Source organism: Molothrus aeneus, chromosome Z (assembly GCF_037042795.1).
Source record: "Molothrus aeneus isolate 106 chromosome Z, BPBGC_Maene_1.0, whole genome shotgun sequence".
Lineage (NCBI taxonomy): Eukaryota > Metazoa > Chordata > Aves > Passeriformes > Icteridae > Molothrus > Molothrus aeneus.
The window spans coordinates 27,065,800-27,093,403 of NC_089680.1; the positions used below are offsets into that span (position 1 = coordinate 27,065,800).

At 36.4% G+C, this 27,604-nt stretch overlaps 1 protein-coding gene across 1 annotated transcript in view; it reads right to left on the minus strand.

The window, feature by feature from the left end:
• The window catches only part of KDM4C (lysine demethylase 4C), a 250,929-nt gene that overhangs the window by 53,081 nt on the left and 170,244 nt on the right, over positions 1 to 27,604 (minus strand). The window contains exon 17 of the mRNA XM_066568823.1: positions 24,514 to 24,622. Coding sequence (XP_066424920.1) covers positions 24,514 to 24,622 — 109 coding nt within the window. The remainder of the gene's footprint in view (positions 1 to 24,513; positions 24,623 to 27,604) is intronic.

Below are 27,604 nucleotides of genomic sequence, written 5' to 3' on the forward strand. Positions count from 1 at the left end.
GGGAACTAAGCACCAAGCAGCCACTTGCTCACTCCTCTCCACTCCCTGGGTATCGAAACAGGATGACTCCCATGGCAGGGAGAAATGATGAGGAGGACTCCATCTTATCAGAAGGCTAATTAGTTACTTTATAATACTATATTATTCTATATTATATTACACTATGTTACATTACATCTAAACTGAATCTGCCAAGCACTCAACCCTGCACACACTGCACTCCAACTGCACTGAATCTCACAACTGTCAGCCAACACACACACTTGGCCCTGACAGGCCAAGGAAACAAAACACCATCACTTTGGGTAAACAATCTCTATATTGCATTATACTTTGGCACAACACAGGCACAGCAAATAAGATACGAATTGTTTTTCCTTTCTCTGAGGTACAGAGAATGTGAAACCCAGATTCTTGGCAAGAACTGTGCCTTGCTTTTCTCTGTGAAATGTGGCTACACCTGGGGGGACTGGGAGAGGAACCAGAAAAAAGGCAAAACACATGGAGTTCAGATAAGAACATTTAATAATTGAAACAAAGTAAAATATAGTGATACTAATAATACTAATGATAATACTAACAACAATAATAACAATGGTTATGAAAAGGAGAGATAGAGAAATACAAAACCCAAGAAAAACAAGTTATGAACAAGACAGTTTCTCACCAACCACTAACTGATGCTAAGCCTGTCCCCAAATAGTTATCAGCCCCTGTTCCAGATAACTCTCCCAGTTTATATATAGTGGACATGACATTCTATGGTATTAATAGCCCTTTGGCCAGTTCAGGTCACCAGTCCTGGCCATGCTCCCTCACAGCTTCTTGTGCACTTCCTCAATTGCTATGGGACACTAAAAAGTCCTATTGACATTATGTTCATACTAAATCCAAAACATAGCACTGCATCAGCTACCAAAAAGAAAATGAACTCTGCTCCAGCCAAAATCAGGACAGATATAAAACAAAAAAAAGATCACAGATTTATTTGCGACTAACACTTCATGCAATTATTTTCAGCTAAAGCAATTAACACCTAAAGAAATTATGAGCAGTAATCTAAAAAACCCTCAGTTCTGCTTTGCAAAGACAAATGTCTTAGAAATCAGAGGCAACCAAGAAGTCCACCCACATACCTAATAGCTACATAATCATACCCGTACAAACAAAGAAATGTGTCATTCAAGGAGCAATTCAAGAAGCAGTGATTGAAAGAGGAAAGCTCTTATCTTTTCACACTTCTCAGTGTATCGGTAAGGAGAAAGTATTAAATTACTCCTACCTGTTGATTTGCTCCAGCCCGTAGCTTGGTCAGGCAAAACCAGGGAAGATACCTGGCAGAGGTAGGGAATCATTGTCCCAGATCTATAACTGAGAGAGTCAGCTTCTAAGATGCATTTGAGGGCTGCACACACTTCACCTCTGCTACCGATAGTACATCTCCTCCCTCCAGCAAGCACACACACAGCAAACCAAGATAACACCTCAGGTTTACCACCTGAGGAGGAAAGGACCAAGAAACTACACCTCTCCATGGTTGGGGCAGTTACAGGGGAAATAATTGTAAAGATGTTCAGTTTAGTTATTGCTGAGGTCTTACTTCCCACCCTATTTCCCAAGCTATTACATCAAAACTCCCTTCCTGCTTTCACACTGATTCCCCTCCTTCTCTTTTTCTTCCCTCCAAAATATCAAAGATACACCTACTGTAAGTCCTATCTTGTGAGAAGCGTTAAGTATTAGACACAACATAAGATAATACTCACACAAAAGATCTCTGGTATAATGCAAATTACTCCCCTATTTGAATCTACTGCATTTTGAGAAGCAAGGTTATTCAAAACTGACTCTTCATTGATTTAAAGTGCTAATGATTTGTAACATGAATTTCAGGAAAGCAGACTTTTATACTACTGTGCCCCCCATAACATAAGTTAATTTTTGATGTTTGGATGGTGAAATAGCAGCAACCCTGTTTCTAAGAATTGGTGCAATAGGCTAAAACTATTTTTTCTGCTTTATCATTATAAAATATATGAAATATGTTTAGATTATATAGAAGACAATTCTTAAGGAAATCAATTTTTCTCACAATCCTACATTTAAAAACAATTATATTCTAAAATTGTGCCATTGTAGCACCTCATAGGACATGAAATCCATGTGCCTTAACAGAACTCAGATTTATTAAATAGGATCATTTTCATTACTAGTGATAACTAGGGATTTTGACTTCATGCCTAAGTTCCTAATTAGCGCACTGTAACAGAACTAGAAAATAGCAATATTTTCAATAACACTGTGATAAAGAAAAAATGCAAAATGTATCTATTAATATTTATAATCTCTTTTTAAAGGATTGGATGTATTTGATGGCTTCAGAAAACAATCTACCTTTTTATTTTCTTATCACAAATATCAAATTCAAAAACTTCTTAAAGGAAGAATTTCTTTATGGATAGTTTTGGAAACAAAACTCAGCAGCAATTGTAAGGAATAACAGCACAATGAAAATTGAGTAAGCATGTGAATGGAATATAAACCACATGTAAAGCGGTTCATGATCTCTGAAGTGCTAAATGCTACTGCTTCAAAGATCAGGGCACCTACAGGTTTTAGGTAGTACATTTTTACTATCTGCATAAAGAATCAGGGAATGAGCAACTCTGAAAAAAAACCCCAAAATAAACAACCTGAAGACAAAAAAGGTACCATGGATAAAATACAGATTATAGCAATATGATGCTATTGAAAATCATTTAAAAAACCATGTTGAAATGGAGTAACTGAAATTCAATATTGAAAGCATTCATCTTAAAAAGCTATAAAAACATGGCCAGAAAACATTCAAATACTACAATTATGCTATATACTCAGGAATTGGCTAAGAAGTTGTATACTCCATGATCCAGCTATGATCATCAGCATTACGGGACACGAGTCATAGTAACTTGGTCCTGCAAGACTTGTGGATCTGTGGCATGAGGTTTTCTGCTGCCCTTGTGTCATTTTGGCTGAAGTACTTATTTGTGCTATAATACCAACAGTATCAGAAATTTATAGACATTTTAATGAGTAACTTTTCCATTATGCCTTCCCCCCAGGACATAGCAATGAAGCCTTTCTTAGAGAACATCTAAATTATATTCTTCAATATATGGAATTTTTAATGATAGTGCTCATCCAAGCTTTTACACTTTATAGAGGAAATATGATTGTGGCAAAGGTCTTTTAGCATCTTTTTCACATCAAAATAGCTTTTTAGTATTTTGAGCTTCCAGGGTGGCATTTCTGGCTTGCTTATCATAAAGATGCCTGAAAACTAAGAAATTGATCTCTCTTGAGGTCAAAATTTGAAAAGGTTATTCCTAGCTGATGTGAGTCAAATTGTTACTAAAAAATATTCCTTCAAAAAAGCTTTTAAAGAAAACCTGTGATAATGCTCACAGAACAGTGTTATAATATATACTTTGTATAGCATTTTTAATGTAAATGCTCTGTGATAATTGGCAATATTTCCAGTAACACCGATATTGATATATGCTCTGTGGTTTTTTAATGGCATATTTTCTCTTTCTTATTTGAAACCATTTTTTCCTGCTACTTTTCCTTCCATTTTTGGGGTTACTTTTCAAATATAAACAATTAACAATTACATGAAATTTGTAAGACTGTACAAATAATACAATTCCATGGACTACATGGTAGTAATTGGGTGTGAAACACAGTTCTGTCATCATTACTAAAATGCTGGTGCATTGCAGGAAATGCAGTTTGCTTCAAGCGGAATGCTTTATTTGGAAAACAGAATGATCAGCAAATCTTATTTTTCTTACTAAGTCAAAAATATGTCATAGAATCAGAGAATATTCTGAGTTGGAAGGGACTTGGCCCTGTGCAGGACACTCCAAGAATAACTCCATGTGCCTGAGCACATTGTCCAAACACTTTCTGAGCTCTGTCAGGCTGGTGCTGTAACCTTTTCCCTGAGGAGCTGTTCCAATGCCCAACCACTCACTGGGTGAAGAACTTTTATTTTCCTAATATCCAACCTAAAGCTCCCCGGCTGGATGTCATTCCCTTGGGTCCTGTCACTAGATCACTAGATATATTTTTTAAAGAATAAATAAAGTTCTGCAAATCCATCATCTGAGTTTCAAGTAAGTCATGAGTCAGCAGCCTCAGATTTACAGAAGGCAATTAAGCTTTTTTCTTCATGTGCTAATTGAAGCTGCATGACATGATAATTCTCTTGGGGAATTATGAAGTCTGAAGTACAAAAAATTGTAATAAAAATTATAATAGGTTTCCCTCATAATTCAGTAAGATAGTAAAATTCTTGAAGCTCAAAAATTCTTCTGCATAATTTCTACAGATTGCACATTCAATTCCATAGCAAAAACAAGAATATATAGGGACATGCAAATTCAGTATTTTAAACAACAGAAGAAAAGAAAAATCAAGTATTTTAGCATTAGCATGCAGATTAATAAAAAAATAGAAAATCAGTTTAGAAACACTCTGTAACAATTCTTGTAGAGCTTTATTACACATCTCATTCTATTTCCTGGCTGCCTGTGAAGGACTGCCAGGTTTTCATTTGTATTCCAGCTGTCTCTGGTATTGATTTACGTTATTAAGGACAGTTTTGTCTTCTAAACAAAAGACATGCAATTCTTACGAATTATTCTCTTAATTCCAAGCAAATGCAACACAGCTATTATTCAACCAAATTATACTTATTGTCATGGAAGTTTTGAAGATATCTTAGAGCTACACAGACAGCTCAAACACATAGAACTGAGTATCTCTCCAGTGACAGTCTCTACCATAACTGTCCTTTACACATCTACAGAGATATTATGTCCATGTAATAATGTGAATGTGACTGCTGCTTGACATCACAGTTTATGTCACTGCATATATCAATTTGCATGTATGACATATTTTGGATTACTTAACACTAAGACAGAAATTTTGAATAGAACCTGTCCTCAATGGGTCAAGTGATTACAGCAAATCAGCAACAGGAAACAGAAACAGAGCTGTAGAGCAGTCTAGTCAGGGCTGAACAGATATCTACCTTCTGTAGGACTCTACTGTCTACTGCAGACCAACAGGAGATCTCTGTTTTCTTCATTGATTTTTTTACTAAATGTTTTACATTTCAATGCTATACATAGAAGGTTCTCTCTTTTTTACCAGTGAATTTTAGAGATTGTAAGAATTTTATGGATCTGGGAAAACTTTACTGCGAAAAACAGAAGTTGCTGAAAACAGCAATCTCAAGTTATTAGAATAATAATGACAAGCTATATGACAAGATGGATATATATGAATCACTGCTTGAATTATATTAGCAGATCATCTTTAGCTTTCTATACATTTTGAAGATACAACAGCATAATTATACCAGCTTTCAAAAAGCGAGAGAGATGTAGAAAGAAAGAAAAAAAGAAATTTCATTTATGGGTATGTTTTGGTCATTTTATCATGATTGTTAAATCAAAAATCCAGTAATGAATTAAACAAAATGTAGTCCATGTGTGTTGCTTATGGTACAATTTTCAGTCTTTTTTTCCTTTTTAAGTCATTGGCTTGAGATATTTCATTTATAATATAAACCTAACTAACTTCTCTCTTAGAACACTAATATATGCTCATTTTTAATTTCACTCTGCATGTACAGATGATACTTCCTATAATGCTACTCTTGTTCTAAAGAAAAAATGCCCCCTATTATCCTTCAGTCCCAAATAAGCCTGAACACAGGTTCTTAGGCTACAAAAATTTCCGCAGATTCTTCAAAAAAGTTAGAGAAATACTTAGCTAGAGGCTAAGTATTTTGAAAAATTTTATATTCACTTTTAGTAAGGATGAGGTTCTCCAGAAAATACTTAATGTAAAGAGATTTACAAAAGATTTCACTCTTTTGCCCCAACTATCTAACAGATTAACACTGCAGCTTTTCAGATGAGGTACATTTCTTCCTCTTGAAGGTGGTCTCGGTATGAGGGATAGGCTTTTCTGCCTTGGAGACACCACTGGTATAGATGGACTATCATCCACATCATCAATTGATGAGTTTCCACACCCAGAGCCTTGTACCCAGGGACTAAGGCATCTGGAAAGGCAAGGTGGGAAAGGAGGAGGTTTGCCTGCTACCTCAACCATACACTCGCCTCCATTAACTCTTTTAAGTTACTGCCTTCTGTCTGGTAGTTGGAGGATATAGGATCCCCTTGATCTTATTCCAGTGGCTTTCCCAGTTCGTGTCTCAGAAATGCTTCCTAATGCTACTTAACCTTTTTACTTCCTCACAAAACTCTGACACCAGACTGCACAGATAAGTGCTTTGTCACACCTCACACCATGGTTCTCACTACTGCCAGCTGCTTACTGAGCAAAGGCCCTGCAATGCTCTGGGGAAAATACTGAAAACCAAAGTTCAGCAAAAAGGAGTGCATATGTTTGCTATAGTTCACCAGGGACAACCTTAGGAGCCACAACACCAAAGTAGCTTGGTGTACCACTCCAAGAGAGACATACAACAATGGATGGCATGACATGGAAAAGTAGGCATACTCTGTTGAAAACAATGCAGCTTTTGAGAATTAAGACAAATCACCCAAAATGGTGACTGAAAGCTGAACTTTGCTTCATTAACTCTATACATAAACTTTTTGCTACAGGTTGTCTTGAGGGAGAGGAGGAAGCAAATGAGGCCATCTACAGGCATCTGAAGCAGCCTCAAAGTCACAGGCCCTGGTTCTTTTGGGGAACTTTACTCCCCTGACATCTGCTGCAGAACCAGCACAATGAAACACAAACAGCCCAGGAGGTTCCTGGAAAGCACAGATGACAATTTCCTGAACAGACATAGTGGAGGATCCCCCAGGCAATGGTGTGCTGCTCAACTGATACTAACAAACAGATAAGGCTTTGCTGGAGGTGTGACCATGAGAGTGTGGAACTCAGTTCCAGATGAGGGGAAAGCAGGGCAGCAAGTAGCCACAACCAGAGACTTTGGGAGAGATAACTTTAGCTTCTGCAGGAATCTTCTGGGAAGAATTCCATAGGACTCAACCCTGCAGAGCAAAGGGGCTGAAGAGAGTTAGTTGATAATCAAGGATCAGTTCCTCCAGGCTCAAGAGCAATGATTCCAAATGTGCAAGAAAGGGGAAAAAAGACCTGACGGATAAATAAAGAACTTCTCTCATTACCCAGCGGTAAGCAGGAAATACACAGGAACTGGTGACAGGGTCAGGTCACTTGGAAAGAATTTAGAGAGGTTGTCAGAGTCAGTACAAATGATACAGGAAAAACAAAGGCCCATGTGGAATTAAATCTGGACAAGGATGTCAAGGACCACCGAAGTGGATTCTTCAAATACATCAATTACAAAAGGAAAACAAAGGATAAAGTAGGCCCATTGCTAAATGCTGGACCATCTGGAGCAATCCTGTGCAATGTGCTGTAGTGTAACCCTGCTTGAGCACTGGGTGCCTTCCAACCTGACTCATTCTGTATTTCTGTGTTTCTTTAACTCCGAAATACATACTACTTTTCACACCCTCAGATGTGCTAATGCCTAAAATCAGTCAAACTCCACCTAACATGAAATTACAACTGTAATTTTATCTTCTCCTCTCCCTCAGAAAAACCCACTGTAAGTGTAGTGTAAGTGGAAATGGATGACAGGAGATTTCACCTTTGTATTCTGGGATGAGAAACAGGCTATACCTATCTCCTCCCCCACAGGGATGCTTATTGGGTAAGACTCGAATAATCAGCTCTACACCAAGTGCTTCTTCAGAAAATTCAGAAAGCAAGCTTGGGTTTGTTATCATACTTTTAGCAATACATATTCATCTCAAAATGTACTGTATTTGCTGTTGGCTTTATTATTAATATTTGAGGTATTCACATGTCCTTCTGTAGACAGTGTATATATCACCGTCAAACCTGCATTTCTGCTGCTCAGTAAACAACATGATTTTGCACCTGGCCATGAGAGTTACTGAACGTGACCACACTCCTAAGTCCTGCCATGACAGTTCATTGTTCGCAACCAGGCATACAGTGTATCATGCTGTTTATAAATCCATAATCATGGTAGCTCTCATTGAACCCAACCAGATTCACAGTGCCACTTGGCTCTCCATTTCTGGTGCTTAGTGTTTAATTGGCCATTACTTAATATCTAACCCTAGCAGCTCCCAATCCCTCTGACGTCACAGAACAGCTATTATGCAAGGGAGTTTATTTTCTGCCAAATTCAACACAACAAAAGAACCTGCATTACTCTTAATACAACACATGCTGTGCTCATGCAGAGCAGATCTCTCTGCTATGAGATCTGAACAGCTGCATGTTTTCTTGGGAACTTACTCTGGGTAGCCACAACAGTTCTGGTTAGTGCAGAAGACATAGCCTCTGCCAGGAGCTAGGAGGATGATGATCACCTCCTGGGAGAATGATGATCACCAACTCACTGCTGGAACTGATAAGGTGTCAACACCATTACTGTGCATCCCTCTGCAGTAACTCTGCACCATTCCCTGGTAACTCACACCCCCCAGGCTGTTTTGTAAACATATGGAGGTGGCCACAATTCCTCTGGCAATGTCCAGACCTTGTAAGCATCTCTCCTGAGAGCCACCAGATCTGTGTAGGTGTCTCTATGCTCTGGCAATTGGTTTGGCAATTGGTTTATCTAACGCTGTACTAAGACTTCTTAAAACCCACAAACTATCACTTTGGTTTATCTAGAGTCTTTCCCTTCCAAGTTTACTGCCTAAGATTTGCCATTTAGCAGGTATTTGAAAAATTTAAAGCTTTCTGTTTAGATAAGAAACAATTTCATTATAAATTAAGTACAGAAGTCAGATAAATCACCAAAAGCTCTAAGTGGTGCATTCCCAACCTTCCCTAAGTTACAAGCTGTAACCTATTGTGGAGAATTATATATTCATCTTCCTAATTATTTTAGAATAAAGATCTACCAAGGAATTTCAGCATAGAAAATTCAGTGATTTAAAACCTTGCCACAAAATAAATAAATCCTACTGTTTACACCTATAACACGGCACCAGCACCTGTAATAAAAGCAGAAAAGACTGTATACTGCTACTCTGATTTTAAAAATATTAACTTATTTTTATGTTCACACTGCTGGTTAATCTAGAAAAGACTTTTATTATCATAGTTTATTCTTCAGACTCTTATTCTTAAAATTTCACTGTATTAAACTGTTCTGATCACCATTGTGAATTTCTTCTTTATAGTTAAATCCACAGTAGATCCATAAAACTTTGCTGTATTTAGCAATATCACTTCTCAGGATTATGTAGTGAAGTAATCTGACCTTCTAATCAAACCCTAAGGAAAGCAGGAAAATTTTAAATCTGTAAGAGAAGCTATACCTACAAAATCTAAATAATATCAAGAAGTTCCTATGAAACAGAAATCAGTAACATAGAAATGTAAGAAAAAATAAACTGTCAGATGTGACACCTACGACAACTGTCATTTTGATAATTTCTAAATGACAGACATGAACCTTCTAATCACAAATAAAAGAAACCAAAATTAAACTAAATGTTCCAATCTTTAAAAGCCTGAAAAAGAAGTGAAGTCAAGTTTTAATTTGAACTAAATACTTCTTTTAAAAATAATCCCATATTTCCATGAAGCACTATGCTTTTTCATAACATAAAATCCTCTATACAGCTCTAAAGAAAATCCCAGGCACTTAAGAAATGTTTCCATTTTCAGTAAAAACATAAATCAAAAAGCATCAGGTGAGATGTTGGTAAGCTCTCAAACATTTCTAACAGTATATTATGGTCATTCCTTACTCCTTAAACACATCCCTAAAGGAAAACTGCACAAGTTTATGCTTTTTCAGCCCCAAGTACTTCCTTGACCAAGGGTCAGCACTGTCAGCTAAGCTTAGATCCATAAGCCTGTGCATAGTGAAAATTTTCACAATAAACCTGTTAGCACAGAGGACAGTTTTTTATAGGACCAGCTTAATCACTCTAGAGTTTGGGTCACCTACTACCTTAACCACTTTCCACTCTCAAGGAACAGAATGTACTATCAAAACTTGTTGCCAAGACTGAGTTGGTAAAAACAAGGTGAGAAGGAAGGGGAAGGATTACTACAACATACTCAATTTTTTTTTCCCTCAGAGGAAAGATAAAGTAGTATGTAGGCATCCTTTACATCATTTCAGAACTACTTGAGAGGCTCTGTGATTAATGGAGATCTACAGCAAAGCTCTACATGCAAACAAAAGGCAGTACAAAAATTTATATATAATACAAGTATTAATACAAAATCATTTTACTGATATGAAAGGAAAGGGTCTTTGCAATACCTTTGAGCCACCTGGAATGTAATGGTTATCATTACATTACACAAATATTTACCAACCCATGAAACCTTCAAAGCAATGGGTATGTAATATACCATAGAGGGTTACCATTATACAATAGCACAGTGACAAAATGAAGAGCAGAAGTAGTGGGTGGTTTTTTTAATGTTTTTTCAGTTGACATCAACATATGGGCATCTATGATTTTTATGCATCATATATATATGATGCATAATAAAATATTTAGGATCCAAAAACTGCATTTTCTATACCTAAATTAAGTTAATTGGGTGATCACACGCATTAAATAAAGAAAAGTGTTATTGAGATAAAAAACAAAGGAGGATTTTATGGTGTGATCAGTACACAGTGCTCTGTAAGCCTTAATTTTGTACAGCTAGATAAATAAGCAAGCCAAGAAGATCCCCATTTTAACAATTCTACTACTATTCTCATAGTGACAGTGGAAAATCCAATTTACTGCACATACCAAGATGATATTCATTAACACATATTTCATTATATTAACAAAACTAAGTAATACTTGAAAACATTATGATGATAATTTAATAACATAAATATTTCTAGTACAGCTATTTTATGCTCAGATTTTGCTGTATTGAAGAAAACAAAAATTTAGAAACTAGACCATTCAAAACTTATTAATCTGGCCACCCCAAATGAACAATATGGACTCTACTCATTCCTCTCAATATATTTATTATGCATCTTCTTCATTTAGCCTAGATGCAATGTTCATTTGCACTTTGAAGTTTTCTCTTTTCTCTCAAACAATATTCACTAAGGTGAAAAATATTTTGCCATTGGCTGCTTTCCTTATAAAGCGTTCTACAGTTCAAGGTTCTACATTGACTGATAGGTCAATCCCTGCCTTCTGATCTAAAACAAAAAGAAAATCAGTTTGCAACATCAACTCTCCTTTCATACAGATCAGATATACTGAAAGTCTACCAAGTCTCATCCATAATCCCATCCCACTGACTACTTACTAACCATTTCACCATGCTCAGATTGACAAGGATTTTGATCTTAATTTTCCTCTTTTTAAGTAATCTGATAGGAAGGGATAAACATTTAGTATAAATCCCTTATGTCTATGTTGCTTACCTGCTCTTGTGATGTCTATGCTGTCATTTTGTTCCACTTATTTTGAAAATCATGATAAAAAAGGGCTGAGTCACGTATATGGAAATACTGGAACAAATGTTTGTAATTTACAAAAAGCTGTCTAGGACAGCACAAAGTTCTGAATTATACAAATGTTTCAACAGCAAGTACTCCTCTGACACCTGCTTGTATGTTAGTAACAATTATTCAGTTATATCAACAAGGAAATTACCCAAACAGACTGAAACACAGCACCAAAAAACCTAAACTGTATTAGGAAACATATCACTTCATTAAAGACATTGAGAAGCTAGAGCAAGTCCAGAACAAAGCTGCTGAAGTATCTGAAGAGTAAGTCCTATGAAGAGTGGCTGAGGGAGCCAAGATTGGAGAAAAGGAGGGGAGACCTTATCACTCTCTACAACTCCTTGAAAGAAGGTCGCAGTGAAGTGAGGTCAGCCTTTTCTCCCTTGTAACTAGAAACACAAGATGACACAGCCTCAAGCTGCTTCAGGGGAAGTTCAGGTTGAACAAGATAAATTCTTTCATGGTAATGGTTGAATGATTGTTAAACATTGGAACATACAACCCAGGGAAGTGGTGGAGTTGCAATCCCTGGAGTGTTTAAGGAAACACTGGATGTGGCACTCAGTGCCATGGTCTGGTTGACAAGGCAGTGTTTGGTCAAGGGTTGGACTCAATTATCTCAGAGGTCTTTTTTAACCTAAATAATTCTGTGATTCTGGAAGGAATGGCAGATGCATTCAGCAAACCTTCATCTCCTACATTTTCCACTTACCTAACAAATCACATCCAGGAGAGAGCTGCAAATTCTCAATTTCTATTTAAAAGCTATCCGATTTCTACTTGCTATGATGAGATAATTTTTACCATGACTAGTTATAAAGAACTAGATGGGATTACTGCAAATAGAAAACTCCTAAGGGAAAAAGAGACATGACAGTTATCGCAAAGGCAACTTTCATAGTGACCACAGTATTTTTCAGATAGATGGGGTATCTTGAAACTATGATGAACTGGAAAGTGCCCAGGCATTATAAGCAGTTCTGAATATGCTGAGTCTACACTGCAAACTGTGTTACGGCAGCAAAATTATGCAGCCAGCAGGTATCAGTTATAAAAAGCAAACGCCTCTCACAAGGGCAGAAATACTCTTCCATGATGGTCAAAAAGCAAAATGCTCACAACCAAAAGGACATCTGTGATATAAGTCAAGCCTTCTTAGTCACAGATCTGGAATTTTTCCAAAATCATGTAAGTGCTAGCCTACTACAAGACTGCAATTCCTCTATTATCAAGGAATTTATTTTTAATACTGTAGAAGAAAACCAAAAAGCTACAGACCGGATGGCTAGCTGAATATCATACAGTATCAGGTAACATGAATTTTTCTGCTGCATGTTCTGCTCTCTCTCTCCAGCCATCACTTCTATGGAGAATATGTTGTCTTAACACTGAAAGATAATGTAGATGGATACTTTCCTATTAAGGAGATTACAAACTTGAGACACCAGGCTAAAGACTAAGGTTCCTATATATTATCGCTTCCTCAGTATAAGAAGTTCTTCAAAAACAAGTTTGTATTTGCAATGGCTTCTTTATTTATAGTCAAGCTGATGTAAACTTACTCCAAAACATGTCTCCTATTATTGCTCTGATGTGAAAAAAGCAGAAGAATATATAACTTTCAAATACAGGTTATTTTCTGCAGCCTCCACTTGTGTTCATATGCCCTTATATCTGCCCAGTTTCATAAAATTAAATTTTCTGAACTATGAAGTTAACATATTCATTACTCATTTTATGAGCTCTGCGACAATCTATGTATGATTTTGTTATGAAATGTTCTCACACAGTCCCTTCCTTCTCTGCTGAAAAAGCAGACAGTAACACTGACTTTCCACCAAGAGAATTTTCTGTCATAGTGTCACTCTGTAAAATATAGGCTACTGGACAAATTGGAAGATGATGTAGGCTGCAGTGCTATCCTTATGATGTTGACATTGCTTTAAGATTTATATTTGTCAGACTTGGACAGTGTAGTCTCTCAGCTTGCCAAGTGCCCTGCTGTGATAAGGTGCAAGGAATAAGTAAGCTGCTTAAGTTCAGAGCTGACAAGACAGATGTAATGCTTGCTGGTAATAAAAACAACACACAGCTATTCCTGAAGACCACACGGTTAAACATATTGGATGTGCCTAGCAAATGATCTCACATCACTACGTGTACAGGAAAAATAAGCCGCTTCTCCAGAAACAAAATGGTGTTGTCTGTCATTCAGGGCATTTAAGAGACTCAACTCTAGTGAAAGCTAGGGCAGCTATCTAAGAGACCATACCTTCTCCTGGTAACAGAGGGTTCCCAAACAAAACAGTAGCACGAACTAAATTAAATGTTTAAAAAGCTGCACAGGAAAAAAGGCAGGACAAATCACTAGTCTCTAAAAGACCGTGCCATTTTTCCACCAATAAAACTTTATCTAAAATTGATACCTTATCCTTTTTCTTGGAAATTGCATATAGAGAAAGCTCACAGAGAGCTACTTCAGCTAATGGGAAAAAAAGTAACCCCAGGCAGCAGCTCAGCTATCTTTTTTTTTCTTTTTAAAATGAACATTAACTTACTTTAAATCCCTAGAATTTGCTGTGCAAATCAACTTACTACTTTCTTCAGCAACTCCTTACAAATATTACTTCAAATAGCAGCCAGCTTCCTAAAGAAAAACCAGGATCTGTTCATGAAGACAAGTTCTCAAGCTTCTAACCTGAACTGGACCTTTTACCCTTCAAGGAACAGGTCTCACAGTAATGTGTCAAGGATCGCCACACAAATGCCTCGTGGCAGAGAACTTTAAGTGAGGGAAACAACAGGAGAAAAATTAGTTTAAAGTACTAAAAATCCAATTTAACTGCTGAAAGCTAAAAATTCTCACTGAACCGAGTTTTGAACTATTTCCAATTATGTCCAAGTAATTAATTTATCAATTACTCATCATTCTACCCTTAAAATACGTCAGATCTATGAAATGGCATGCAGCGTAAGTAACAAGCAGAAGGAGCTAGAAGTGACTGTGCAAATGGAAAGCTATGATCTAATCACAAATGTTGAAATTTGGTGAGACAAATCACATGACTGGAGCATTTCAATTAACAACTACAAACTGTTCAGAAGGGACAGGCAAGGAACGGCGGGGGGGGCAGGCAATTTTCCCTCTTCTTGGACTTGATTGCACAAACTCATCTTTGAAAAACAGTGATGAACAGGTCAAGAGCTTGTGGTTGAAAATCAGAAGCCAAGCCAATAAATAAAATCTCATGGTTTGTGTTTATTACCCATCACTCAATTGAGGGAAACCCTTTTGATAAAACTTTCCTACTTCACCTGCATGAAGCATCATTCTGGCAGGTTCTGATCCAGCTGCAGGGACTTGTCAGGACAGTCCCTGACATCTGCTGGAAAAGCAGCTTGGCAAGATGGAAGCAGTTCAGGAGACTCCTGGACAGCATCAAGGATAATTTCTTACCCCAGGTGATGGAGAAGTGCTACTGCACCTGCTACTTTCTGACACAGATTAACTAACTGGAGAGGTCAGGATCAGTGGCAGCCCGGGCTCAAGTGGTCATGCCCTGGCGGAATTCATGATCTCGGGGATTTTGGGCCAAAAAAAGGTTAAAGTCACTGCTCTGAACTTTAGAAGCCTGAACTTTTAGTTATTTTAGGAATTAGTGGATGGGACCCTCTGGAAAACTGCACTTAGGGAAAAGGGAGCAGAACAGAACTGTAAGGACATTTTTCTTAGAGCCCGAGATCTCTCCATTTTCACCACTGAGCATTCAGGCAGGGAAGGCAGGAGACCAGCATAGCTCAGTAAAGACTTCCTGGACAAAGTGAAATACAAGAAGGAAAAGCACTGGACATGGAATCAAGGACAGGCATCCTGGGAAGAAAAGAGAAGTGCTGTCTGGTTGTGGAGGGCCAGGATTAGAAAAGCTACGGTATAGCTGGAGCTGAATTTGGCAAGGGATACAAAGAATAGTAAAAATGGCTTCTACAGGCACATTGGAGAGAAATGGAAGATAAAAGAAAATGTGAGGTACTCAATAATTTTGTTTGCCTCAGTGTTCATTAGTAATCACTCTTCCCACATCTCTGAAATTCCTGAATCTCAAGACAGGAGCTGGGGAATTGAAGTCCTTCCCAGTGAACCAGCAGACGAGGTTCAAGACCACCGGGGGAACCTGAACAAGTCCATAGGACTGAGATGCATCCCAGTGTCCTAATGAAATTGGCTGATGTAGTTGCCAAGCCACTCTCTATCATATCTGAAAAGTCACGGCAATCAGGGAAAGTGCCCACTGACTGGGGGAAAGGGAATATTACACCCTTTTTAAAATGTTTATTTATAACAGAAAATATTTTTCCATAATCTTGTATCACCTTTGTAACTGGGGTAAGGGGATTTTAACTGGAGCATCACTGCAATTATTGCCAGTTGGGTTTATGATACCATTAAGTTGTATTATTCATCTTTTAGAAATTTACTTTTTTATTATATGCAAGTTTAAAGCAGTTTTGAATAAATTTTGCTGTGCTACTGACTACACATTTTTAAAAACCATACAGTTCCTCACACTGTTTTTTTTAATTCCTTGGAAGTCCCCACTGTTTCATATCCACCTTTAAACAGTTTGGGTTGGAGAGAATCTTTAAAAATCATCTAGTTGCAGCTCCATTGCCACTCGACCAGTTTGCTCAAAGCCCCATACAATCTGATCTTTAACACTTCCAATGATGAGGCACCCATAGTTCTGTGGACAGCCTGCTCCAGCATTATACCATTATATAAAGTGGTATAACTTTTAGTGTAATAAAAAAGGTCTTCCTTGTATCCCATCTATATCTACCTTTTTTTAGTATAAAACACTTGCTGGTGGTCCTGTCACTGCAGGTCTTGGTAAAAAAAATCTTTCCCTGTCTTTCTTAGAAGTTCCTTTTAAGTATTAAAAAGCCTCAGTAAGTTTTCACCAGAGCATTCTCTTCTCCCGCCTGAAAAGCTTCAGCCTTCTCAGCCTGTCTTCATAGAAGAGGTGCTCCAGCCCTTTGATCATTTTTGTCTTGGACCCATTTTAACAGGTCCATTATTTTTTCTTGTGTTGGGAAACCCCAGAACTGGATGAACTATTCCAGCGGGGAGTACTCTCAGAAAAGCGGAGTAGAGGGACAAAGGCCCCTGTCTTGACTTGCTGACATGCTGTGTTTCATTCAGCCTAAGATGCACTTGGCTTGTTGGCTTCTTGGGTTGTAAGTGCACGTTGACAGCTTGTGTCTAGCTTTATCCCCTGTACTCCCAAGTCATTCCCTGCAGGGCTGCTGTCAAGCTATTCATCTATCAGCTTGTATTGATATTTGGGATTGTCCCTAGCCTGAACAAAGATGTGATACAAAATTACGGAAGAATTTTGCGGTTTTAATTTGCATTTAAACCATGACATATATTCAATCACTATACAAAAAAAACGCATGCACATAACTTGTGCATATAATAATCAGAGATAAATCTTCCTGGATTCTGGTGTCTGTAAATTCTTTTCTTACAGATATAAACCTGGTGCCAGTTTTCTTTCTCCAGATTTCTAATTTCTGCATATACTGGACACATTTAATCCTTGACAGTTACTACATTTTTAACAGCAGACATGTTTATGCCTCTTTCTGCTCATGTCTTCAGACATTATTTATAGTAATGCATTTCTAACATTTGCCGTATCTTTCATAAGACTTGATAAAGTACCATACCACTGCAAGATACAAACTTGACAGTTTGCAATAGGATCTGCACATTATTCTGACAGTAAGTATTATACAGCCAGCAAACTATATTCTTCTAATATCCTTATTAAAAATCCAATGAACACTGTGACTAAATCATATATAGTAAATTCTATTTTGTACATGATAGCAATGAGTCACTACATTTTTAATAAATTATATATTGCAGTAAGCAACTATTGCATTATTTTTACTTTAACACTTTTTGAAGTCAAGAATATTACTAAAAGCTATTTCATAAACTCTTATGAAGCAATTTGGAAATATCTTAAAATCTGGAACAAGATTTCTGTCTATTTTGGTCCCACTGCCTGTGAATGTGTGCAATGATCTAGTTAATACGTGATTGCATCTATGGCATAACGATTCTACTCAATGGCCCTTCCAGCAATATTTTTGGAAACACTGAGAAGTAATCAATACTTCTTTGTATTACCAGAAAAGCATAGCAACACTGATATGCATCATTGCAAGTGCTTCTCTACTTTTCCACAAACACAGCTGCAATAGCTCTACTAGCCCACTGTAGTTTAACAAATGAATTTCATTACAAATTAGAACAGATTAGATGAGCACTGTCCTAAAATGTCTTTAATCCTTTTTAATCATTAAAACAGAATGACACACAGGAGAATATGTGCCCATTCTTTTAAAAGCTCATACAAATTTTTTGCTTTGAATCCATTCTTCAGTGCCATACCACAGAGAAATCTCTATATTTTTAGAATTGATGTACCTTTCAATACTATAATCTTCAGCTTTCAAGCTCACTATTATTTGCCTTCAGGTGCAAATTTTAAAGTGTACAGCCTTCTAAAAAATCTTTATGGTTTCAGCCAGATTCTGTAAGGTTTGTAGATCAGTCATCATCACACTAGATTTCTTTTCAAAATAATGTTCTTCAGTCAGAGTACACTTGTGGTTATACTCGGTTCACTTGTCAAATACAAATCTGAGGTCATCAAAAGCTTCAGGGCAACTTCAGCTATTCCAAAACTCATTTTCTACCTCTATTTTGTTGGAGAAATAGTATTTCAAGTATAAAAATAATAGAAAACTCTAAAGATAGAGAAACAAAGGCATTGCATGTGCACGTTTCAGTACAGCATTGCAGCAATTGCCTATAAAGACAAAGTCAAACCAATATCCAAGCATTTTAGAACATAAAAAATACCAAAAGAAGATAAGGTATTTCACTATGAAGTTGATATATATTCTGTTGAAATAATTATTTTAGAGCTGACATCTCAAAATACATAGGTGTAGGAAGAGATGCTAATGAATCTATTTAGGTATTTCTGTTGTAATTGACGAAACATTTAAACAGTCTCATTTATAAGGTCTACATTCATTATAAGTCACATGCCTGGCAAGGCTGAATAACACTAGGCTCAATATTCCTGTTGGCTTGAATTCCTTGGCCATATACTAATGCAAGGGCTTTTATTTAATTCTAGTTTTAAGTCCAATCTTTATTAAAATAGAAAAACAGACAAGAGAGCACTTTCTTTCAAAGGCTGATTTGATATTTGAGAGGTCAGTCTGAATTTTTTATCTCCAGAGATTTTTTTATGCAGCTATAATTCATATTTATAATTAGAGCTGAGTAATTAACACTCTTTTGAAAACAGAGACTATCTAGGTACTTGGGGAAAAGCTTTTCTCTTCCCAAAGTAAAACTGAATTTTATCATTGACTTTGATGCACAAAGAAATACAGTTTGTTTCCTATGACCCAAAGCCCCATACACATAAATAGTCAAGGAAAAATGGAATTTTAAAAGTGTAAGCACACACCAAGCTTCTCCTGGAGACTAAAGACAAATGGAACAAGGCAAAAATAAATTAAATAAAACTAAATTCAGCTGAAAGCCTAAGCTTGGTCTGCTTTGGGTAAACCGTTTGATGCTGTTTAACAGCATTGGGATGGAAGCTGACACCACACTCATTCACAGCATGAATTCTACAAATTACATACTTCCTCCAACTTGTCATTAGCTACAACTCTGCCTTTACATTTACACAAATTTCAAGTGGTGTCCCTGCATCCCATCACTTCTCAGTACCTTCATCCCATCACTTCTCAGTACCTTTGCCTCTCTTTTATCCTAATATTTTAGAGCAATATCCTATTGCTCCTAATATTTTCACTGTGATTAGGATATTTAAGTTAGCATTTGTAATTCCTGTTTTCACACTAGCTCATGTCTGATATAAAACTTGGACACCATTGGAAGAGAAAACCAGCTGAACAATGTGTCCACAAAACAGCTAGAATACTGTAGTTTATGCAAAATATTGGTTTATTATGTGTGATATGGTATGGTATATGCCTTCAGCCATTTCTTTGTAGAACCTGTACTTAAATGTCCATATTCAACTTATTTATTTCCTAGCTTGGTAATGACAAATTGTCATTCCATGTGGCTATTTGAATTCAAAGTGCCTGATGGATATGAACATCATAAAATGAAGAAAGATAGCCTGACTCTGACAAAAGGAGACAGGATAATCTCATTTCTCCATTCAAATATATTTGGGGGATTAAAAAAAAAAAAAAAAAAAGAGAAAATGCATAATCACAGACATAATGTAGAGAAACTACAGGTTATAGCATCTTTGTGGCATGCAACACTGAGGTTGCCTAGCAGGTCTTTTGCTTTCACATGAGAAGTCAACTGAAGTCCAACAATATCATGGGTTTTATACCCCTAAAATAGAAGTGATTTCACTCATGTGTCTCACATTCTTTTCTTCCCCTATGAAAAAAAACCCAGCTAAATATTCTATTCATTTTGTCTACTTGCATTCAGGAAAAATTTTCAAAAGATGCAATGTTTAATGAAAATTTCAGTCATGTAAGTTTTCAGCAGTGATAGTACATGACACATAACCTACTGAAAAGCTAGAGAAATATGAAAACATTGGCATGCTATAACAACCCAGTAATTTGCCAATGTGAAACAGCTGAAGAAAACAATTGTAAAGCTATGAACTACTATTAGTATGATACAAATACTGAGTTTTACTCTTGAAGAAATTAATATATCTTGAACATTTAATAGTGGAAAGACTGACAGGAAACACTGATTTCAACCCAAAACCTCTAGCGAATTCAATTTAACTACAATCTCTACATCTACTAGCTAAGCAATAAAAAAAAGCCTACCAATATGTTCATGTTTACACAGATGTTTTTTAATTTGTATTAAAATTTTAAAATTGGCTTTTTACTTCCTTTGCTGTTCCTTTGTAGATGTTACATTAAAGAAAATGTCAGGTTCTCCTCTATAGATCTCTGAAAATAGTAGATATTCTGCTTATTTGGGTTTCTTGCTACTTCTTACTACTTTAGGGAGGAGGAACAGGGAGGACAAGGATAGAAAATGTTTCAAAAAACTAGAACCATTTGCTCCTACAGTGTAATATCTAATTTTGGTATGGCTGCATGCTAGTATTTAATCTATTCCTTTACATTTTTTTTCCATTATGTTTTGCTCATTAAAAAAAAAAAATTAAATACATCCTAAATTTTGTAAAGGAGAGGTGGCACAGTAGGGAAGACCACATTTATTTATTACATACCTCATGCTTTATCACAAAATGGATTATAAAAATAGACCCAAATTAATTTTTAAAATTATTTTAAATTATTAAATTACTGCTTATGAAGGTTCAATGTCAAGGTATTATGTACTAAGCTCGCTTTTGCTCTGGTAGCTCTCTGGCTTGAATGGTGGAGAGAGATGAAGAAAGGGGTCCTTAATCTATCAAACAGGATAGCTGTGAAGCTGGAATTAGCTGCTGAAGAGCAGCACTGACATTCCCTACAATTTCAAAAGACAAAACTGACCTGCATCAATTGCTCGCATATTCCCAGGAGTGAAAAACTCACTATTCTTTTACAGAAATTAACAGCTAGACAGATGGTATCAATTGTCTACTCTCAGGTATAGAGCAAATGGTAATGAAAAGGAATGAAAGTTAAGGATGCAGTGGGGTTGACTGGAGGAAAGAAGAGGCAGGAATTTTTAGAGAAAGAATACATTTGCATATAATCATTGGGATTCCCCTGAGGAAATATATACAATGCCAGTGGGTATGAGAGCTTCTTATTCTGTAGCATCAGCAGTCAGGAAGTGAAGACTAACTTAAAGATCACACTTGAATTGAGAATAATGTGGCAAATATACACAAGGCTAGAATATACACAGAGGACTATTGGCAGCAAACTCTTTAGAGAAGTAGGAACCCCATGTTTCCGGAAACAAGAGAACTATGTTACAAGAGGTATTTGATATACTGTGTTTTAGAGAAAATAAAAGTATCCATACAATTCTATAGTGTATATGTATATGTATACATACAGGCATACACACACCTATTTGTTTTTATTTTTAAAATACAGAATATCATCATATCATATCATGTCAATCAGGAAACATAGTTTAGCTAGGGTATTTACTCTGAAACAGAGCAGAGTAGAATCATCAGATGCAGTAATTTACTTGCAACAAAATCAAAATCTAAAAGCAGAAAGCCTGCTAGTGATTTTAGGGCAGATTTTTTTTTTCTGCTCCTTTAAGCAAGAAGCAACATTTTATTGGTCCATTGGCATTACATCATTACAGAGCCTTTTGAAATGGCTGCCTGTATACTCCCCTTAAATTAATACAAATTTAATTATTTCATAATAAATTTAATGTCAGAAATTAAATCTTGGAATAATAAGATATAATGAGGCAACCATGAGGATTCTGGTGCTTCCTTCCCTCACAGAAAGGCGGTCTTCTACCTGCAGCACTACTACATTTATGACTGTTATAAAGTACCCTGCCTCTCATTTCTACTGCATTCAGTCAAGTTCCTTCTTGACAACATTCATTCCACACAAATATTCAAATTCTTTTTCTTTAAAAAACAGTGTTAAGGAAGGCAAGTACTCTATTTCTAAACTTTTATATATTTGCAGGACACCATAGGCTTATATACAGCTGTACACAACACAAGTGGTTCAAAGTAATTTTATGTTGAAAAAAGAATCAAGAACTGAAAAAGTATTAAAGACTAAAAGCAATATTCTATCCAAAATTACTCAACAGTTCATAACTGATTAACATAATTTCTTCATATTCAGCAGAAAAAATGTAGGTTTTTAAGTCACATAATTTCAGGAACACTGGCTCCAAATTAATTCAAGCCTTTTCCAAAAGGCTCCTGTTAGTCTTTCAGTGTGTAAGTCATGGACAGTCCAGAGAATACACTTCAACATCTGATGAATGGATGAATGAATGAATTTAAATCCAGTTGGTGGCCAGTCACAAGTGTTGTTCCCCAAGAATCAGGGTCACTTCTCTTTAATATCTTTATGACCTGGCCAAGGGGGATCAAGTGCATCCTCAGTCAGTTTGCAGATGACACCAAGCTGGGTGGGAGTGCTGATCTGCTGCAGGGCAGGAAGGCTCTGCAGAGGGATCTGGGCAGGCTGGATCATGGGCCCAGGTCAGTGGTGTGAGGTTCAACAAGGCCCAGTGCTGGGTCCTGCCCATGACCTGACCAAGTGGCCAAGAAGGCCAGTGGCATCCTGGCCTGTGCTAGCAATCCTGGCCTGTGCCAGCAGGAGCAGGGCAGGGATTGTCCCCCTGTACTTGGCACTAGTGAGACTGCACTTTGAAACTTGTGATTCAAGAAGGATATTGAGGTGTTCAAGTATGTCCAGAGAAGTGCAGCAAATCTAAGGAAGGGCCTGGAGTACAAGTCCTGTGAGGAGTGGCTGAGAGCTGAGAAAAGAGGGCTAAGGAGGAACCTTACCACTCTCTACAACTGCCTGAAATGAGAGTGTGGTAGCCTCTTCTGCCAAGTAAAAAACAGTAGGACAAGACATAATGTCCTCAAACTGTCCCAGAGGAGGTTAGGTTCAATAGTAGGAGAAATTTCTTTACTGAAAGGCTGGTTAAGCTTTGGAACAGGAAATACGAAACTCCCCAGGAAAGCTGGATGATGTCACCATCCCTAGAAATGGTCAGATATGGCAGATTGAGATGAGGTGTGCCCAGTGGTCTTTGTGTTATTCAGTCAAAGGTTGGACTTGATGATCTTGGAGGTTGTTTCCAACAATGTTTCCATGATTTCTGTGTTTTCAACCATTGAATTAGGAATTTTCAAGCTGCCTTATGTTTTTATGTTTTATATATATATACTCTTTACATACGTCTTTTAAATTATTTTTGAAAGGACATGTGAAAACCAATTTTTTTTTAAATTCTGAACAGAAATTTGAAACAGATTACCACTTTAAGGACAGGCTATCAATTTTAAAGCACTCCAAGCTGCATTTCCACATTTAAACATACAGCTACAAAAACAACAAAAAAAAAAATTAATGGAATAAAAGGGAATTAAAGTATAGAGTGAAAATATTAATAGTTCAAAATAAGTGAGTATAAGATAAGGTAGACCAAGAATCACATTGGAAACAGTGTGGGATGATCCAGACAATTTACACTTCCTCTAAGAATTTGAATGGGCCACTAACCACTTTCTATCTGACAACATTACAGTCATGCACACATTGACAGATTAGGTAATTACTGTATAACATAGCAAAAAAACACATTTTGCACTTGTGCATATCCTGTTCTAGAGTATATCAATGTTCTTGAATGACACTGTTTAATGTGTGATTTAGTGTATGCATATTTTTCAATACCCTGATGGCAGAGATTTCATGTAACAAAGAGACCATGCATCCTTTCACCTTTATAAATAGTCAAGGTAAAAATCAATAATAAAAAGACCTCACAAATATGTACTGTGTTTTATTCCCTGCCTTTTTAGGTTTCATCACCAATACAACACCAAAAAATGAAATTTTCACAGTTGATACTGGTAAGTTTGTTACTCTTCTCCTGGGCAAGAACAGGTTTGAACTACATTTAATAGAACACCAAAGACTGTTACCACTGTTAATGAACTGTCACTATGTTTCAAAAGGCCCATGTCAGTAAAACCCTTGTTATTCATTTCTTACCTTAAACATAGCTTATTGCTCTTTACCTGGTAATAACCATCACAATTCAGATTTTTAATACATTCAAATACTGGAACACCTTAATAGTAACGCATATATGGAGGATATATTAATATACTACTCACCAATTTTAATCGTTGCAAGGGTATTCTACTAGTGTCTATCGGAGCACGCTCTGTGACATTACCAAATCTGACTTCTGGGATGGCAATTGCACATATTACATGTGCCCACCTGTGAAAAGTGGCAAGTCAAAAATACCACCAAAAAAACTCATAGAAATACAAGTACTGAAGTTGTTGCTTGCTGCGTATTTGGCTTTTGCTTTTGGTTTGGTAACCAGAGATGGGTATGTTTTCTTGAACATACCCATCTGTGGTTACTTCCTTATTAGGCTTTCCTAAGCTTCATTAACACATTTTAACAAACCTTGCAACACTAGCACTTTGTGTCAATAAACTTTCAGACTGAGATTTTATTGCAACAATTTTTAAGCATATTTTACTTTTCATTTAAGTAAGAAGTTTTTGCAGGTGCGCCATTCAGGTACATATGTAAACACCACACTATTTAGTTTATTTGTAATTTATCATCTACAGCATTTATTAGTCATTACTAACACTACTCAGACCTGAGAAACTATTCTTACACAACAAACGTGATTACAATCAATCTTGTATCTATCAAAATGCAAAAGGAAATGCAAAAGTTATCAAGGCCTTCTGTCTACAGACACAAAGGCAGCAAAGTGAGCAAGCCACCAGTGCAATGCCCAACATGAACTGGATCTCCTTTGGTAGCAAAAGCACCTGCAAGCACCTAGGACCAGTGTTACATTCAAGACCTCAATGAAATGTCCGAGGTTTGTCAGATGATACCACATGCTTCCTATATGAATCAGAAAGCACTCCAAATCCTCCCGATACATGAATCTCAAAATAAGAACGCTAAAAGGAACTTTAAAAAGCCTGAAATTAATATTGAAACTGTGTATTTCATGAAGCACAAGAGAAGCTAACAGCACTTTTATCATCAAAGAGCAGCCTTCTGAGGCTACTTCTAGAATCTTTTTGGGGTAGACACGAAGTTACTTCTAAAATCTTTTTGGGGTAGACAAGAAGTCAGTTATCTCCTGAGTAAAGGAAAACATTTTAATTTTTTTACTCCTATTTGCCTTATTCCCTGTCATTTACTGTATGTCTGTTTTCATTACCCCACTTGCTCTGTTTCTGTAAGCTCTGAATGCTTGCCTCACTCTGCTTCATGTACATTTTGAAGAAACACACATTACATGACCATCTTAGTAGATTAACAGGAATGTGGGCTGAAGCTGAAGGAGATGGAGGGTGATGCAGAAAACAAAAAAAAAAATTCTCTTTCTTGCACTAGAGCAGGAATATTTCAATAAGTCATCTTTGGCAAAACCATCTGCAAAAGTATAATATGACACACAGGGACCAAACAAATTCCTGTCATGTGATTTTAAAGTTGTATTGGTCGAAGTGTGAAATAAGACCTGTACATAAAGATGACATACCAATTAGCAAGTTATACAGTTCAGCCCAAATAGAAACAGATAAATCTTGCAGATTCATCCTTTTATTATGGTGACAGTTTCTTCATGTTTTACTTACATGAAGTTGAGACTTCTAAAATTATTTTTAATAATAGCTGTTTTCTTCTCATTGTCCACCTGCTAAACCACATTGTCTTACCATCTAAGCTTTATGAGACAGAAAGGCTATAAATAAAATGCCTCTTCAATCAGCCTTCAATTAAACATTTATCCTCTGACATCTCTCAACCTAACAGACTCAAAACAATTCCTGTGTTCTGCTGAAAAGAAGGAATCTCAGCCTTCCTATACTGCAAACTGCTTACTGCATGCACACATACCAGTCTGATCCATTAGCTTTTAGAAGTATGACATGCTCTTCCTGTATCTCTAATTAGTATGTATAGAGTAAAGAAGGAGCAAAGGAGAATGCACATGTTAGATTTTACAGCTGTTGGAGATAAAAGGTTAAATTGTAATACACTTTTTTGAAAACTCAAAATTTTGAAATGATAGCTAATGCTGAAAGACAGATTAAAAACTCCACAATGTGTAACAACTATAAGGTGTTACAGAAACAGTAAAAACAAGACTTCAACTGGTTTTGCAGAAATCCCATTTCACAAATCCATAAAACTAACCTACAGAGTAACAGAATGTAAACCCAAAAACCTTATATATAATTACACAAGGAAAGTGATTTTATGCAAACCTTTGTGCATTTTCCTCGTAATATATCTTATAAGACATTTCAAAAAAATTTATATTGATATGCAAAGAAACATATACATATTTTTAAAGATTCAACATGAAAGCTAAGCTACCAGCAGCAAATATCAAAAGGGCATAATAAATTCTACTGAGATAGTATTTTTGTAATTCTTTTTGTATTTATCAAGTAAAGCAAGGAACAAATTAAAGGGAATTTAAAGCAGAACTAAAAATCAGCTGAGAATTTTAATGCACTGGCAAAAATCTCCATTAAAATAGCTACAATAATAATATTTTCTGAAGGTAAGATATGGCCTGAGTTAAAAAACTTTCTCCTAACTGGACAAGAGTCATCAAATCAATTGCAAACCACTGATAAATAAATTCTTTCCACCTTCTTTTCCTGGTAAGTGAAAAACAATGCCATACCTAGATCATGTCTTACCACTGCATTCCAAAGCATGAAAGAAAGATGTCTACACAATATTGCTAAGCTACTAAGATGAGCTAATTAATTATGAAATTATTCAAAATGCATGTAAGACTATTCTACTATAGGGCTTGAAAAAACATTAAGCTGCAACATTTTCCACTTTAGCAAGGGTTACTTGCTATAGTTTCTATCAGCCAGATACAGTAATACTATGTCAGCAACAAAACTATTTTTGACAGTGTGCGATAGAAGTGCGTTTGGAAAAAAAAAAAACCAAATGTCAGAATTGAAAATCATTTCAACCTGATTAAAAATAATTCTTTGAAAATACTGGGTTTAGAAGTTCAAAAGTATTGTATTGTAATTTTCAGAAGCAAAGAAAATACATTTTGCTGTTTGATAAGACATGCAAACAATGTTAAATGAGCTCTCTCATCTACGTTTTTTGCAAAAAGGCCAGCAAATTAAAATTTGGAACGAGCAAGCGTTTGCAAATAATAAAAGAAATGTACATTTT